At 33.9% G+C, this 18,310-nt stretch overlaps 1 protein-coding gene across 4 annotated transcripts in view; it reads right to left on the bottom strand.

Annotated features, from left to right (window-relative positions):
- Positions 1 to 439: 439 nt before the first annotated feature.
- LOC134527486 (cytoplasmic dynein 2 intermediate chain 1) overlaps positions 440 to 18,310 on the bottom strand; it is a 266,130-nt gene continuing 248,259 nt past the window's right edge. For 2 of the 4 annotated variants that reach the window (XM_063360204.1, XM_063360205.1), the window contains 2 exons: positions 7,371 to 7,497; positions 440 to 5,923 (listed from right to left, as the gene is read on the bottom strand). In XM_063360204.1, coding sequence (XP_063216274.1) covers positions 5,801 to 5,923; positions 7,371 to 7,497 — 250 coding nt within the window. In that variant the 3' untranslated portion in view covers positions 440 to 5,800. The remainder of the gene's footprint in view (positions 5,924 to 7,370; positions 7,498 to 18,310) is intronic. The other 2 variants (XM_063360203.1, XM_063360202.1) reach the window with 1 other exon arrangement.

Below are 18,310 nucleotides of genomic sequence, written 5' to 3' on the forward strand. Positions count from 1 at the left end.
CGTTATCATTCGGAAATAAGTTAATTTTTGAAAATTAAAAATAAATAGTGTTTAAAGTTAAAAACTATTTTATTTTTGTTCCCACAAACGCTGAACGTTATATGCAGGAAGCATCTATTAGTGAAAACGTTATGAATGGGAAAAATTAACATAGGGATATATGAAAGTGATAAAGGGAACAAGTTTGTGAACTTAATAAGCAGGAAAACGTATTATGCGGGAACGTCTTGAACGAGTTTTACTGTAGTAATATTCTAATTAGGACCGGCCCATACTTCAAATGTTATAGTTTTAATATATTTGCCAACCCATATAACCAATGTTAAAATTTTAAGATACATATTTAGCAAAGCATATATGTAAGTAAGTTAAGTTACTTTTTAACCTGTTGGCTGAGATCATGTTTTGTTGGTTTATGTTAAATTAATTAAAAGTAAAATAAATATAGAGGCACAGATATTTTGATGAAATCACATTTTTTTTTTGCATTTGAAACTAAAAGATCCACCAGTCTCCCAAAGTTAGATTAAGGGGACATTTACGTTGCATCTGTGAAGAGAGTTTGTGGCAATAGTAAACCAGCCAATCTTGTGACATCCCTGTAAAAAAACTATTTTAAGTCATTTTCTGAATAAGATAACTACCAAAAGTCATTAGCAATATATTATTAATAACTACACACCATTCTGAAAAACCAAAACACTATCAGCAGTTTTGCTTCATTCAAAACATTATGATATAAAACAATAAATTACCATGAAAATTGAAGAATGGCATGGATCTGTAATATTATATAAGCACATGCTGTTCAAATACAATTAGAGTACTAAGTTTGTTAATTTAAGAATCCCTTCAACTAGCCATGGAAAAATACAACCAAAATACATTAAAACTTAAGGTAGAATTTAACTAAAATAATTATTAAGATTTCTTTGCATAACTAAACTATCTTCACTGCCTATGGCTAAAAGAAGAAACATGATTATCAAATAATATACCACCATTTCTAACACTAATATTCACAATAAATAAATGGTTTTCTTTGCTGACCTGGCCACAGGCTGGAAGCAGTTGATGAAATGTTTTTAATGATATGGACCAGTATCCAATATCACTTAAGTATGAAAATTAAATCACATATATAATTGTTACTTGTATGTAGCTTATTATTTTTTTTTTTTTCATTCTGTGAAAATGTTGTTGCATAGTGTAGACACATCATAAAAATTCACTGTCATGATTTTTTCATGTGCCTAACGAAGTATAACTTCAAAAAAATTCTGCAGGTGGTATGCCGAAAATCAATTTTAACAAGAGAGAGAAAGTTATTACAATTTACGTTACATGATTTGGCCACCACCTATCAGACAACACCAAACAATAAAGTATGTATGTTTTGTGATGACTCACATTTGAAACACACGCTGCAGCAGCCGTACTAAACACCACTTAAGGACGGACGATTGCGAGGACAAGCAAGGGATTTCAGCCTCTTGTATGGGCATGCAAGTTGTGCATGCACAAACCCAGAAAACTTTCAGGACGGGTGCACAAATGACAGAGGAACACGATGCGCCCCGTGAACACATCTAAATGTTTCCCTATCTTCCGACACCCAGAGAAAGTGCTATACTAGCCTGAACCCACTACTTACTGCTGCTCCATGGCTATTATTAGCAGACTGTACACAACGTGTCAAAAGCCAAAAACTGTCAAGTTGATAGAATTTTTTTTAAATTTTGCTTGTTCAAAAATCTATTACGCAGCAATAAAATGTGACATAACAAATAAAAGAAAATTTATTGGAAAACTTGTCCATTATGACCAATTAAAGTGTATTAAAATCATGTTTGGGTAGACAATGTTATTGTGAAACTTACTGTGTTCTAAAGACTTTGGACAAAAGAAGACAATACAATGTATGAAGTTTGCCAAACATTTTATTTTATAACATTGTGTAAAAATAACATTTTGTCTAGTTTTGATGGTAAAACACACAAATATGCAAACTACTAAATTCAAATTAAAGTGACTGTTATTTCTTTTAAAACATACATTGCAATAACTTATGACTAAACTGTTTTCTTTGTGTTTAAGTGTAATACAATTTATGTAATTTTTGGGTAACTAACTATACAACTTTTTTAAAATTATTTATTGAAAATATTATTGCTTTAGGTTTAAATAAAACAGTGTGAAATTTTTTTTATTGAATTTGAGACACATAATATATACTTGCAGTAAACGTTTGGTAAAGTGACACACTTAATAAATCTGTCAAAAGTTTGCAAATGTAGGCAACAGCAGCATGACATAAATGATTTATCAATGATTAATAAATAATTTTTGTAGCTGTGTTTGAAATAGCACAGTAATTACTAACTGTAATATTAAAATAATCCTGATACTGCACAGTTAGTTAAATATTTGCCCCATTTCGAATTGTACTCTATTGGCATTACAGTTATCCTAACTGTTCACAGGCATTTAATAAATAAATAAATAAATAAATAAATAAATAAAATAAATTTTAGTAAGAAAAGTGGCAGTGCACTAATGATTTTGCGTACACATAATATCAAAAACAAATTACAAGCCCTAGGGAAAGCTAATTTTAAATAGAAGTTCTTGCATCTGCTTCTTTTTACACTACGTCTAAGGAAATCTGAAGAAATTAATAATTTTGAACAAAAAATTTTTTTAAACTTAATTACCATGTTGAATCACCAAACTCTTTTAACATCTTTTAAAGCATAAAATTTCCTCTACAATACCCTTAAAAATATTTTTATTTTTATTTTATACATCTCTAAAATTTTAATAAAATATTTTAATGCTTTATTTATTACTTGTGACTGCATCTTGCTATACTAGTATGTACTAACATTTCTTGATGAGATACAAATGCTATTTATGAAATACTAACATAGAAAATGTTGATTTCAACACTGAATGCCTTGCACATCCTATGTAGTCTTGGATGTTCTGCATCAGAAGAGGAACTGACTCCACTTCCCTATAAAATAACTCACAAAAAATTTATACCTATAACTTTTTTGAACTGTATAGAAATATTTACTTTACTGTGCATGATTTTTAACATATGAATATCTCACACTGAAAAACTGACATTTCAAAATTTAGCACAGGTGCAACAAATTATTTAACCAAAATAAAATCAGTTCTTGTACGACTTTGATTCTGAATCAGCTTAATTTAATTCAACTGCTCTACCAATATATTTTAAAGCTGATTGATCCCTGCAGACTGAGCACATAAAGCACGCTGGCAGTTTAAGGCCTTAAAATATTTTAGGTTTATTTTTATAAATGTATTGATTGTACTGTAGGCCTGTGTGTATACCTATTTTTTAATGTGAAGCGAATATCAAATTGAATGTTTAAAATATTCGCGAAGTCAAATTGAACTGCAAATATTTTTTCTCAGCAAGGCTGCATTACACTTATTTTTATAAAATACTGGAATGAAGTAAAAAAATAATATTTTAACATTTGCCAAGATTATAAAACCAATTGGGCTTTATTTTTAAAACCATTCAATAGAAATGATAAAATAACCATGCATAAAATTAATTTTGTGCACTTTGTTCACACAAAACATTCATAACACAACAAAAATAATTATTTTCATACCATGAAAAAAAAGGTGACTATCAAAAGTTTAGCTTAAGCCAATTTCAAAAATTACAATAATTATGCAATTTCAACAGTCAGATGAAATTCATACAAAAAATTATAATAAAATATGTTGTAAAATGTTATTAACATTTGTAATAAAGAAAAAGCTATCCCACAATTAAACAAAAAAAAAAACTAAGTTAAAAAAATTCACCAGGTGAAATGCTTTCTTGTTACGCACAGCACATTATTACGTTGGCCCCATACATCTTAATATTATCTATTGGCACTCTAAAAGAAAGACATTGATATTGCTATGCGATTTTTGGAACGATGTTTTGATACTGTAAGTTGATTTCAGAAGTATTTTTTATGCTGATGTCAAATATGATTTTACTTTTCCTGTATCATGTTAGGTTTTTATACAATTCAATTTTGTGTTTTTTTTTAAGGAACAGTACCCCTGGCTTGAACAAGCGTATTTGGATGCTAAATTGTGCATAACTTTTTTAATACTTTGTTTATAATGACAATTGTGGCACATAATTTAGATAATAATGTAAATGAATTATTAAAACTGAAACCATTAAAAAATGTTATGTTGCAAGAGAGAAAATTGATGATAACTTACAATTAAGTTTGTTTTCACCCATTTTCTCTCTTGTAACAAAATGTTTTTGAATGGTTTCACTTTTAATATTTCATTTTCATTATTATCTAAATTATTTGCTACAATATTAATTATAAACAAAGTATTAAAGAAGTTATGTGCTATTTAGCATCTCAAAATGCTTGTTCAGACCAAGGATAAATAAAAACCCTTCAGTAAATGAAATTTTTGGACAGTGAACAATTAATTTGAGTTTCATTTGAAAGTCATGTATTTTATAACCCAGCATGAAATTGCAATGCACTTGCATTACAATGGACAATAGTATAATATATTATACTCACTTTAAAATTCTATGACTGTAACAAAAACACAATGGTATCTGACAATTTAATTCATCGTCTTCAATGATTTCACTTCAAGATCTGTCTGACGTGGGTTTAAACTTCTATTCCTCGATTGTCTTCCTTCAACAGTGCCATCTCTTTTAAGCATGAAGTAGTAGTCCGCCATCATCTTTACATCCCACCTTCCAAAAAATGTGTTCTGTGAAGTATATTTTAGAAAATGTTTAATAGTGATTTAAATGTCAAATTTACGGTGAAACTTGCTGGTAAATGTAAAAAACAATAAAGTAAATATGTTTCCTCATATTTATGTGGCTGATGGTGATGACACCAACCAAAAAAACTCTTTACTGTAGTTATAATCATCTGTACTGGTGAACTTGTAAAGCACAATTTTCAAATTTAAAAAAACTCGGGCTTGTGCAACAAATGCAAACCTTTATATCAGTCAAGAACCTTTGCATCACATTCGAAGCTTCAAATAAAACAAATAGCAAAATAAAAAATTACTGGTGAAATCAAATGCAGTTTTTACTCCAATGAATCCAAGATAAGTTAAAATTTTTTTCGGTAAATACTTTGTACTAATGTTGTTTCAGTTCACAAATAAATTATATTGCAGAAGCATTTTTAAAATAATTGTATTGAACACATTATATTCAGTTTTGGTTAATGATTTTCTTAACTTTATGTGACAGTATCTTGATTAGGGACTTTAGAGATGAATATACATACATAGTTGCTTGCAATTTCTGACTTTAGTGCATTTATTTTGAAGTTTTGGTTGATCCCAGTCGGATGTCGTAGCTGCAGTGTCCGGTTGGTTGTGACACACAGCAGGCATCTTACTCTGAACAGGAAACTTGAACAGACAGTTAATGAGCCAGCAAGAATACTTCTACACAGAATCTATCCTAGATCCTTGTTGTCCTGCTCACCTCTTGCACAATGACCTTCTAAGAAACTGCAGATGTTCAATCAGAAGTTTTTTTATATGCATGGGTAATCAACAATCGCATTGGGCTGCAAAATTAATATAAATATTGGTGTAATAAACGACTTTCCTCACATAGCTACAAACAAATATATCATAATGTGATCAGTGTAGCCTATTATGATGGCAATATTCTCCAAGGGCTTGAATATTTAATCAAAAGGCATGGTTCTCACTGCTGACAAAAATTTAACATGGAGCTTGTCTCCCACTAGAGCAGACTCGTGTAGTATAAGAACTTCTTCAGCTCAGCTGCCAGCTCGTTGTCGGATCTGCACACCAGATCCTCCTTCAACTGGTGGATCTCCACTTTGCCGCACAATGACGCCAGCACCTGGACCCACGACCCAACAGCTGAACCCCAAACATACCCTCTAGACGACATTGCAGGGGAAAATGCTTCCAACGAATGAATATACCTTTGGACGTATACACGGATTTGGACATATAACCCCTTTTGCCATCTGCCATTTGCCATCATCATCCCCACCCACCACCACCACCACTTGGTAGGCATTACCAAGAGCGAGTACATCCATGCATCCTTCTCCACCCTCCACCTCCCCCCCCCCCTTAAAATTCCTTTTTAAGCTGCTTAATCTTACATTACAGCTTCTCCTTTAATCATATTTAATGACCTCAATGTTATGAAATGTTATGAAATGTTAAAAACAAAATCATTGATTCATTCAAATTTTAACAGCCAAATTATTCTAGGCTTTAACAACAAAAAAATTTAAAGGTACTGTGGTACAGTAAACATGTGCATGATGTGGCTCAGTTGGGGCATGATCAATATGGACACAAAGAGTTTGGCACAGATTGACACTAGCTGCCACTCCCAAGGGACAAATCTATTAATAAGAACATACATATTTTATTTTTTTTGGCATAATATTTTAAGATATCTCTAAATGAATCAAAATGTGTACTATATTTCCATCTATATTGTAATTTTTGAAAGTGTTTTCTACTTTAATGCTTTCCTTTGGCAAACATTAATTGATTACAGATGTGAAGAGAAGAAAGGAGAAAAAAGGAGTACTTGTTTAAAATATGTACACAACTGTTATAGGAACTATAGTAAAACTTAAATATATTAGGGATGGTAGTTATTATTTTATTAACCATTAAGCCTTTGAATTGAACAATAAAAAAAATTAATATCAAAAAAACTCATGCACACATTAGGTTGAAATATAATTCAAACTTGTTACTTTGAAATAATATATGAGTTGATAATTAGGTTCTGCTAGTTCCAGTCCAGCACAAAAGAAGAGAGCTTGTTTGGACTTCAATCCAGTGGGCCAGTTGAATTACTCCCACACTGTTAGGCTACAGCCTCGCGCAGGGCTTACCACTTGCCACGGGCTGTGGCAGGCCCAGCTGCAAACTCTGGGGAGGACGGATGATCGGAGGGTTTTGTTTGGCATTGAATTAACTCCTAGTTAAATGGCGAGTCTGAAATTTTGAAAAATAACATCGCTTGAAAGGGCTATTTTAACACATATCTGAAGTCTTTCAACGAAATAAATTTTTAAGAATACCTACTAAAGTTTTAAAAATTGCATTACAGTAACACTTAAAAAAGGTAAAATAATACATTAAAATATATGACCTTATAGGTCAGGTTGGGACTTATTATTTTGACAACCCTCCCATTTTTTAGTTTGGTAAAAGTGGGGCAGCAATAAGACCGCTCCCATTAGCCCTCCACTGAGCACAGCCAATTCTCACTTCAGCCAGGAGACCCAGCATCACTGACAATCAGTACCACTCACCAGCTGAGCACCGTTTCTTTTGCCGACATGGTGTGGTGACAATCGAATGGTGCTAATACTTTGTTCTGCTAGGCGGACGGAGTGTCGAGGGTACATGTCGCTCACACTCAGGTCCCACACATGCAGCCTGCAAGCAAGGACGACACTGCACTCACACACATATGCATTCATCAGGATGTGGTTGGTAGCACTGATGTTTCCCACAGTACAGAGAGCATGAACATATAACTTAAATAATGCAAACATTGTTTTACTGTATCTAACAAATGCATTCACCTAAAACCAGCATCAATGCTTCTAAAACACACTACAGCATGAGCTAAATCATGATGTTACTAAAATTGTAAATCAGGACTACGTAGAAAACTTACAATGCCAGTATTGTTCCTGTCCTGCCATGTGGCACACAAACTCTCAGTAAAACTAAAAGCGACAAACAAACATTTGTGGTATTTGAAAGGAAGACATTACAAAAAATATATTTGGTCAGGTACAAGATGTAAATGGCTAGACACAGAGTACAAATGAACAACTGAATAAGCTCCTAAAAGAACCTACTCTAATTCAAAAATTGAAATGTGGATGTCTCAAGGCATAGCACGATGCTAAAACACTCGGGAAAAGAAATATACCATTTGGTCTAGCATGATTAAGGAGGCAAGACGTGAAGAAAGATCCGACAGAGTTCAGGGGAGCCTGACAATTGATTGTGGATTTTTCAGGATAAAACAGAATGGAGGCACACTGTGAGATCAGTGAGTGATCTGCATGGTCTCTGATCGCTGAATAAGTAATTAATATACTATGTTATGTTCAGAGAGAGATTTCCAGGTAGTGGAACTGATGTTCTTCAGCTCAGCAATGCAAGACTACATTTTGTTTCCAAGACTCAAAATTCAGAGCATATCACTATGAACCCAAAGAAACCCTAGCCACACTAAAACACTGAGGATTCTTTGGTGAATTGATGGGACTTAGCAGTCAATTAGGATTTGTAATGGATCACAAAAAGTTGAAAGCAGAATTGTACAACATAAACTTATTACAGGTTTACAACATAGTCATTATGCAAAGAAGTGGCTTACTGGAATAAGTTAAATAATTGGGTCAGATATATTAATAATTCATATTACAAATTTAATTCATTTTTAATTACATAACACTTAATACTAGGAGTGTGCGGGAAAAGAAATTGAGCTTCAGGAAAAATTCAGGAGGGAAAATCCGATTTCACTCGGGAAATTAGGAAAAAACGGGAAAATACATTATAAGCTATAGAGCATGAGAGCAAACTTATCATTTTTGTAATATTTTTACCACAAAAACATTAAGTTCTAAAAAAATACCACACTGGTGAGTCACAAATTTCATGAACTAAAACTAAAGAAACTAAACAATATACATGGCATTCTTTACACTTATGAGTTGCATCATCTTTCGAAGAAATGTTTGTGATCTCTTTGGAAGACAGGCTTTTAATATAATGTTATGTTTTCATGCAAGAAAACCAGTTCTTCTATATGTTGGGTGACTAAAGATTCTCACTTTGAAGAAACTATATTTCCAGTAGATGAGAAAACCCTTTCACAGGCAGGTTCGGTTCCTGGTATTCCCAGATATGCCACTGCTAACTTGCATAAATTTAGCAGTATCACTTCATTTTGTTCTCACCACTTCAGTGGGTCTCCAGTTCTCTCTAATAGCGGCATATTTAAATATGTCATCACCTCTGTGTTATGATTAGCACCTAAAAGAGAATTTGCAGCTAAATTATCAAATTCATGCCACAAGGAGGAGTGGCTAGAGTCATTAGCTGATTTAATTTTTTGAGTGCCTGCAAAATAAAGAAAAAATAAACCTTAAACCTTTAACAAACATCTGAGAAGCTAATTACAAGTAAGAAACCAGGTTGTTGCTCTATTTATTGCAGAAAATAATAAAAGCCTATAACGGTTCGTTACATACAAAAATAAAAAGATGTTCCGCCAATTTTAGTTTTTGTTTTATTTTTTCACAATAGAATGCACAGACGAATCCAAACACTTCCAAAAGAGGTTGCTCACTCATTCCACATACATCTGCCCGTCGAAAAATGCTTGTAGTTCGCGTGATGAGAAATTAACGAAAAAAATAGCGTCCTTCAGTAATGTTTTACTGCAAGTACACGAAGTCAGTGCGGCCTCAAACGTGGCCGCACCCAGCGAAAACGAATTTCGCCACGAGCCAAAACGCAGACGAAGGTGATCAAAATTTCTAAATACTGCCCGAACGAAATAAAAAGAAAATAAGGTTAATTTAATACTCGGCATGGCTCTGACCACCAACGTTAAATTATCTATTAGCAAATTACTTCATAATTTGGCGAGAAGCCACCGAACGCGACCTTCTCGTGCAGCGTTCGATGGACGACTGGTGAAATCCTGAAATCCTGCCACTGTCTCCTCCACGCAGGGAGAAGAAGTCACATGACCTCACCGACCAATCACACGCACGCTTCATTCACGCTTACAGATACAAGCCAATCAGAGAACAAATTACAATACATGAAAAACCCTGTACACGCAGAACTTGGGGCTTCCCTTGATCTGTCTCTTTTCAATTTTACATCAAAATCAGGGACTCCCATTCTCGTTCTCTCTAATTCCCGTCTTTATCTATCTCTAAGGGGAATTACTGTTTCTTTCTCACTTACACTACAGGCCTCTCATGCCTCTCTTTCTAACCATCACACCAGACACAGTCCCGTGTTCTAGAATCATTCCACACGTTAATGAAAATTAAGAACAATAATCATAATACGAATTTCTTTACAAAATCATTTAGAAATAACCTGAAAAAGTAGGCCTAACCAAGCAAAAATCTAGTACAGCGGCTCATTTGTGAATAATTACATAAAAAATAGTAATGATTGAAAATGTCTAATAAAATAATAAATACCTTCTTAAAAACATAGCAAGTGAAAATAACATATATTAGTATCCATAACTTCTGATTATACTGTTTCATAACTTATACATCACTCTAAAAACATTGACTTATTACTGCTTACATATACAAAAAAGAAGTTTAAAAGAAAATTATTTATTTAGGAGGGCAGGGTCTTGCAATGTTACATAACCCCCCCAACTTTTCAATTAAATTAACACTACATTTCATTGAAAAGTTACAAAAGTGAAAACCTAACCTGTACAAAATAAATACAAAAACATCCTTAGAAATAAATGCCTCCAGTTGGTACTTCCTTTGTTTATATAGAAATTAAAAAAACTTAGTTAAAAATTGCAACAACATTAATTCGTTGTCAAAAGGCCAAAAATTTAAAAACATATCTCATACTACAAAGTGTCAACAACTCTCTACAAATGGTTATCTCCCTCTCATTAGTGCAAAATACAAATAACTTTGAAACTGGTTTCTCTACAAGCTTCAAGCAGACACCCCCTGGTCAACGAAGAATCTTCAACAACAAAAAAAAACTCTGAACAACTTACTTTTACAGCCGTGGAAACCTCAACACCAGCTACAATAACCTCCATAACTACCTCAACGATGACGAAAAATCTTCAACTCCAGGAATTACGTCTCCATGACTACCTCGACGACGACAAATACAAAAACTTCAACTCCAGGAATTACGTCTCCATGACCACCTTAACGACGATAAAAACTTCCAACCTCAACGATGATGACAAATAACCTCAGAACAAATTATCTCCTTTAAAACCCTTTAAAAACTGCTGTTACTGTAATTCTCTGCTGCTCATGATAAACTCCTCAAATCTCATGGAACAACCACTTTAACCCACAAATCAACCAATATCTCTACTCTTCATATCTGCACTTACAAAACTTTGACAACACTATCACTTCAAAACTGTTGACACCAAATTTTCCTTAATTCCTTTTTTTTTAAATAAAAAAAAAAAAAAAAAAAAAAAAAAATTCTAAAATTATAAATTTATAAGTATCTTCACAATACCTCTATCCTAACTTCAACCACTGGACAACACTTATTTCTAAATTAGAACTAGTCTGCTCAATATTGATAACCCATGGACTACAACTTCTACTAAATGCCTCAACTTCCTAACACACAGACTCCTAGTAAACTTTCCACAACAAATACAACTCTAAAAAACATTAAATTAAGTATGTAAAACTTTAAAAACTTTTTTATAACCCACTACATCATCACTTATCATATTCAAACTTTCTTATTAAAATGTTACACAACCTTATAATATTTACACCAAAATACACCCAAACTTAATTCTGTATCAACACACTGCATTTCCATTTGTTGACATTATTCACTTACATTTCTTAATATCATTAACCATAATATAAAAATTACACAAAAACATCATTATCACATAAAAATAATACAGTTTCTTTTCCTCCAGCTTCTTTCACCATCATTCCTAACTCCTGAGCTAGCCGAAAGGTAAGGGGCGCTCAATTACAACCCTTTTAGCTGCTAGTCAGCTCGGCTAACCTATTTACCAAATTACACAAAAACTACACCAAGGTTATTCCAACCTCCTCTTATCATTCCTTCCTAACTCCTGAGCTAGCCGAAAGGTAAGGGGCGCTCAATTACAACCCTTTTAGCTGCTAGTCAGCTCGGCTAACCTATTTACCAAATTACACAAAAACTACACCAAGGTTATTCCAACCTCCTCTTATCATTCCTTCCTAACTCCTGAGCTAGCCGAAAGGTAAGGGGCACTCAATTACAACCCTTTTAGCTGCTAGTCAGCTCGGCTAACCTATTTACCAAATTACACAAAAACTACACCAAGGTTATTCCAACCTCCTCTTATCATTCCTTCCTAACTCCTGAGCTAGCCGAAAGGTAAGGGGCGCTCAATTACAACCCTTTTAGCTGCTAATCAGCTCGGCTAACCTATTACACATAACAAATACACAAAAATACCCAAAGTTCTTCCAACCTCCTCTATCATTCCTTCCTAACTCCTGAGCTAGCCGAAAGGTAAGGGGCGCTCAATTACAACCCTTTTAGCTGCTAGTCAGCTCGGCTAACCTTTTGAAAAAATTTAAAACAAAAAATTATACAAAGCTATACACAAATATACACTGTACTTGTCATTACACATCAAATTTTATGCTTTACATACCTTACTTAAATTTCCAAAAACAACAAGTTGACAATTCTATAGTCATGGCATGACAAATACTTCATTAAGATACAGACGTATGTTTCTATTCTTCAAAAACAAATTACATGAACTAATGTCCTTTCTCAGGTTTCAAACCATATCTCCCTTTTCAGCAACAACAGCACATAAAAATTAACCTTGATGAGGGGTGGGAGCGACCAAGGACAAGGGACGCACCCTTGCAAAAAAAAAACATTGGACTCCATGCCGGAAACATATTTAAAATTAACCTCCTGGCCCCCCAGCTGCCTCACAAACCACATTACACAAAAACAAAACATTTGCTGCTTATTTAGGACAGTACGAAAAAATTCACCTAACCCTGGCCATCATGAACACATAACTGCTTCTGCAGCTTCAAAACTCGACAACTGTTATTCATTAACGTATAGCGTTACATTTCATACCTTTAATATAGGATGTTGTCACCCTGTCATTCAATCCAAAACAAACATTTCGCATTACCAATATGTGTAGCATTTTCATTTAAAATATTTAACCATTTCAAAATTATATCATTTTCCCAAAAACATAACTCATAATAAATTTCAGTTAACATCTTCCCATGACACAACATTAAACAAACCAAACATTACCCAAGTGCAATGAAATTCTCACAATGTAAAGCATTTCTTCACATAATATTTAGTAACTGTCTACTCAAAAAGAATTCATACCATTATTACTATTATTGTTTCAAAACAGAAAATATTCACATTAACATAGTTATTTATCTTCCTTCTCTCTAAGAATCTGGTAAAAATTTCTGTCATAAATCTTATTTGTGCATTCCTATATTATACTATAACTATTCTTCAAAAAATACAAAAACTCTACAAGATACAAATCATTATTAAAAGTATACAATTCAAAAAATAAAAAATCTGAAAAACATAAAAAAAAAAAAAAATGGCAAAAAATTTAAAAAACATCAAACACAACACAACTAGTTTAGACTCCACCCCTCCATCTAGGCAGTGGGCCAAACAAGTCTACACACACTGTTTCCAGAGGTTGCATTACCCCTGTCCATTTACTACTCATTTCTTCTGTCTTTGCACATACCAAAAAACTTTTTACTATCTTGGCTACAGTTCTGTACACATGTTTCCAAAAAAAAAAACTCTGACCATGTTGCACAGCTTTTCTCAATCCAGGTTCCACATGGATCAGTGCAAGATTTTTAGTTTGTACCCTATTCGGCATACACAACCCACATTTTGGCACATTACTGTTATGAAAAAATTTTCCTTTTATCATTTCTCCGCAATTTGCAAAACTCAATTCACTGATCATTTCCTCAGCAAACTCATCTTTAAATGTATCTGAAAACATTTTCATTTCAATTTCTACTTCTCTCATTTGTTTACACAAAATCCTGATTCCACGTGTATTACCTCTACATTTACTAATTTTTTCATCCCCATTGTCCAAACATTCCCCGTTTACCTCATCTAGGAATTTTTCACATTTATTCCCAATGTTTACACGTTCATGTATATCATGCCCAATACCTTCTACATTTTCTTTTGACAATATTATTATGCTTTCACAAGTTTCTACATTAGTTTGTCCCCCTTCCACTTGTGATTCACAGCTCTCAAGCCTTTTTTTACACATGTGAATTTCCTTGTTTACATCAGTTTGTACATCAAGTTTACCCTCTGTATTTCCTAACTCCTGTTGTATATGTTTAATAATTTCATCCTTCATCTGTGAAATTTCCTGCCTTATTTCCTGAGTGTTTTGTGCTAGACCCTGTTTTAATTTTAGAGTAAGATCCTGTTGTCACAGTTCAATTTTATTAGTAAGATCCTGTTGTCCCAGTTCAATTTTATTAGTAAGATCCTGTTGTCCCAGTTCAATTTTATTAGTAAGATCCTGTTTTAATTCCTGTTGTCCCCGTTTCATTTCCTGTTGACATGTAAAACCCTGTTCAATTTTTTGTGTCATTCCTTGCATCATTTCCATTAATTTCTGTAGCATATCTGACCCCCCCATAACCTCAACTGTGCTACTAATCGTCATAATGAAATATACCAATTGCAAAAATTAACACAAATCTTAGTTGAATACTCAACACAAAAGAAAAACAATGCAAATAATTAATTAAGTTCCATTTTTTGACTTGCTATTTTTGGCGATTCATCCCGCGATGTCCCGCGAAGTGACGATCTCGAAGTCTGGCAATGAGGTCCTGAAGTCCCTCGTTGAGACAAGCCTGAGGTTCCATGGTGCCTTGGGTCGCTCTGTCCCTCGATGTACCGCTTTCCGCCGTTTCTCTGGAACACTTCACTCGCTGAAACAGCCCATTGTCTCTTGCCGCATTCGTCGCTCAGCTGCGCCGACAGTTCTGCATACACTTCGCCGTTTTCTTCTAAACTGTTCCATATTAGTCGTAAATTTTTTGTCCTTCGAGGTTATCGTAGTCACGAACTGTTTTAAAAATGTTTATATTTTATATTTATTGCCGAAAATGTCCGTCTCAATCTCAGGGTCGTGTCCAAATTCAAGCCTCGCGGCCGGGCGCCAAATATAACGGTTCGTTACATACAAAAATAAAAAGATGTTCCACCAATTTTAGTTTTTGTTTTATTTTTTCACAATAGAATGCACAGACAAATCCTAACACTTCCAAAAGAGGTTGCTCACTCATTCCACATACATCTGCCCGTCGAAAAATGCTCGTAGTTCGCGTGATGAGAAATTAACGAAAAAAATAGCGTCCTTCAGTAATGTTTTACTGCAAGTACACGAAGTCAGTGCGGCCTCAAACGTGGCCGCACCCAGCGAAAACGAATTTCGCCACGAGCCAAAACGCAGACAAAGGTGATCAAAATTTCTAAATACTGCCCGAACGAAATAAAAAGAAAATTAGGTTAATTTAATACTCGGCATGGCTCTGACCACCAACGTTAAATTATCTATTAGCAAATTACTTCATAATTTGGAGAGAAGCCACCGAACGCGACCTACTCGTGCAGTGTTCGACGGACGACTGGTGAAATCCTGAAATCCTGCCACTGTCTCCTCCACGCAGGGAGAAGAAGTCACATGACCTCACCGACAAATCACACGCACACTTCATTCACGCTTACAGATACAAGCCAATCAGAGAACAAATTACAATACATGAAAAACCCTGTACACGCAGAACTCAGGGCTTCCCTTGATCTGTCTCTTTTCAATTTTACATCAAAATCGGGGACTCCCATTCTCGTTCTCTCTCCCACACTGTGAGACAGCAGTTATCACTCAGTTCCCACGCAGTGGGGGAATTCCCGTCTTTATCTATATCTGAGGGGAATTACTGTTTCTTTCTCACTTACACTACAGGCCTCTCATGCCTCTCTTTCTAACCATCACACCAGACACAGTCCCGTGTTCTAGAATCATTCCACACGTTAATGAAAATTAAGAACAATAATCATAATATGAATTACTTTACAAAATCATTTAGAAATAACCTGAAAAAGTAGGCCTAACCAGGCAAAAATCTAGTACAGCGGCTCATTTGTGAATAATTACATAAAAAATAGTAATGATTGAAAATGTCTAATAAAATAATAAATACCTTCTTAAAAACATAGCAAGTGAAAATAACATATATTAGTATCCATAACTTCTGATTATACTGTTTCATAACTTATACATCACTCTAAAAACATTGACTTATTACTGCTTACGTATACAAAAAAGAAGTTTAAAAGAAAATTATTTATTTAGGAGGGCAGGGTCTTGCAATGTTACAAGCCATACTGTAGGCTTATTAACAGATATACTGCTATGGTCTGTAGAATACCACCCAATAAATATTACATCCAAAGAATATTAAATTTAACAAAAGCTGCCCACGGTAAGAATTTACCCCCTTTATGTTTCTGTGAGTGTACCAAGTTGTTTACAAATTATGATTAAGTTGTGTTAATATTAAACAGGCTCTTTACCTGATTCAGTGTATTATTTTATAAAACTGTCAAGTTTTTGCTGTTAAGTGTTAACAGCAAGTTGTTTTTCATTGCCAGACACAACAGCCTTGAGGCGTGGGTCTAACAACATTGCTGTAAAATATGGATCTTACCTTTGATATAAAGGAAAGTGTGCCTTCAGTCCAAAATGTAATGCCCTACAAAATGTGACACCAGACCCAACGTCACTAGAAAGAGTTTCAATGTAGTTATTAAAAAATATCGTGACACCAGACCCAACGTCACTAGAAAGAGTTACAATGTAGTTATTAAAAAATATCTCAATTGAAAACAAAACTGGAATAACCATTGAAGCTGTAGGTATCCTTTCGCCAGAAAATTCTTCTGTGGCTTCATGCAGTCAACATTTATCTCTGCCAGATGTCTCATGAGAACAAGTTTGTTTTTAAGTAGCCTGTCAAGCATGAGGTACTCAAAATTCCATCTAGTTACACAGTCTTGAATTAATTATAAACTGTCTAGTCCAGGGGTCGGCAACCTGCGGCTCGCGAGCCACATGCGGCTCTTTGGATGTGAAGCTGCGGCTATTTAGTTCCGTTCCAGAAATACTGCATCACCAGGTCATTTATACAGAAAATACTTTTTTTATTACAAACCAGTAGTAAGCCTTGTTTTTTTTTTCACGCTTGTTATATTTTACTAAACAATATGTCATCAAGCAGTTAAATTATCAATTTGTCATCCGCCCGAGGTTTTCGTTTTACTAGTACTTACGGGCTGTGCTGTTAGTAAGTGTTTAATTGTTTTAATTTTTTACTAATATAATAAGTAATTATCTAATAAGACCATATATATTATCTAATTTGTTGTGAAAAAACACTACTTATATATGAATAAATTTTTCTTATGAATAAATAGATTAGTTTTTTTTTATCAAAAAACTTTATTATGCAAGTACTATTTATTGTTCGCAAGAAATTTTTTTGTGGCTCTTTAAAAACTTTGAAATTTTGTAAATTGTAATTTTTGGCTCTTCCGACTCAAAAGGTTGCCGACCCCTGGTCTAGTCCCATTTCTTTTTGAATTTTGTGAAATGCAGAAGTTGCTGATGTTCTGTGCTTGTAATGACCTACAATGCCATGAGCCTTTTTTATCGTACCTCACATTCCATCGTAAGATTTTTTAGCATCACTAAGAGCAAACTGTAAGTTATGAGTAAAACACTGCAAGTGTGTCAGCAGAGGTGCTTTGCAAAGACTAGACCCCAGCTTGATGTTTCTCACATTTTCAGTAATAATAAACAGTGAAATACATGTACTGATGTTATTTATGATGTTCCACTCATTCAAAATGTCAGTAATTTTGTCGCCTATTGCTAATGTTGTGTAGCACTCTGAAAAACTAACACAGCTGAGACAGTACTTTATAAAGTGAAGTTGTTGAGGAAATGACAAGTTAATGCCAAGAAAGCATCCTCAATGTGTAATGTCCGTTCACAAGATGTTAATAGGTTATATTAAAAACTCAGCATCTTTCTTAATATTGTGTAATTTCCTCTTTCTGTTACACACATTTCTCACACACCCGCCATATATATTTTCTTACTCACTCTATTACAGTCGTACCAACATAACTTATTCAAACCAACACCAAAGTTACCTAATGATTTTATTGTTTCCAACAGCCCCCCTCAATAAACGTTATTAGGTAGACTTTGCGAAACAACTAAGTAAACAATACAAGTGAACAGCTAAAAAAAAAACTTAACCAATAATTGGCATTATTCTAGCCCTATACTTCTTATACATTTCAAGAGTGTGATCTTATTCAC

The sequence above is a fragment of the Bacillus rossius genome, chromosome 1 (genome assembly GCF_032445375.1).
Source record: "Bacillus rossius redtenbacheri isolate Brsri chromosome 1, Brsri_v3, whole genome shotgun sequence".
In the NCBI taxonomy this organism is placed as follows: domain Eukaryota; kingdom Metazoa; phylum Arthropoda; class Insecta; order Phasmatodea; family Bacillidae; genus Bacillus; species Bacillus rossius.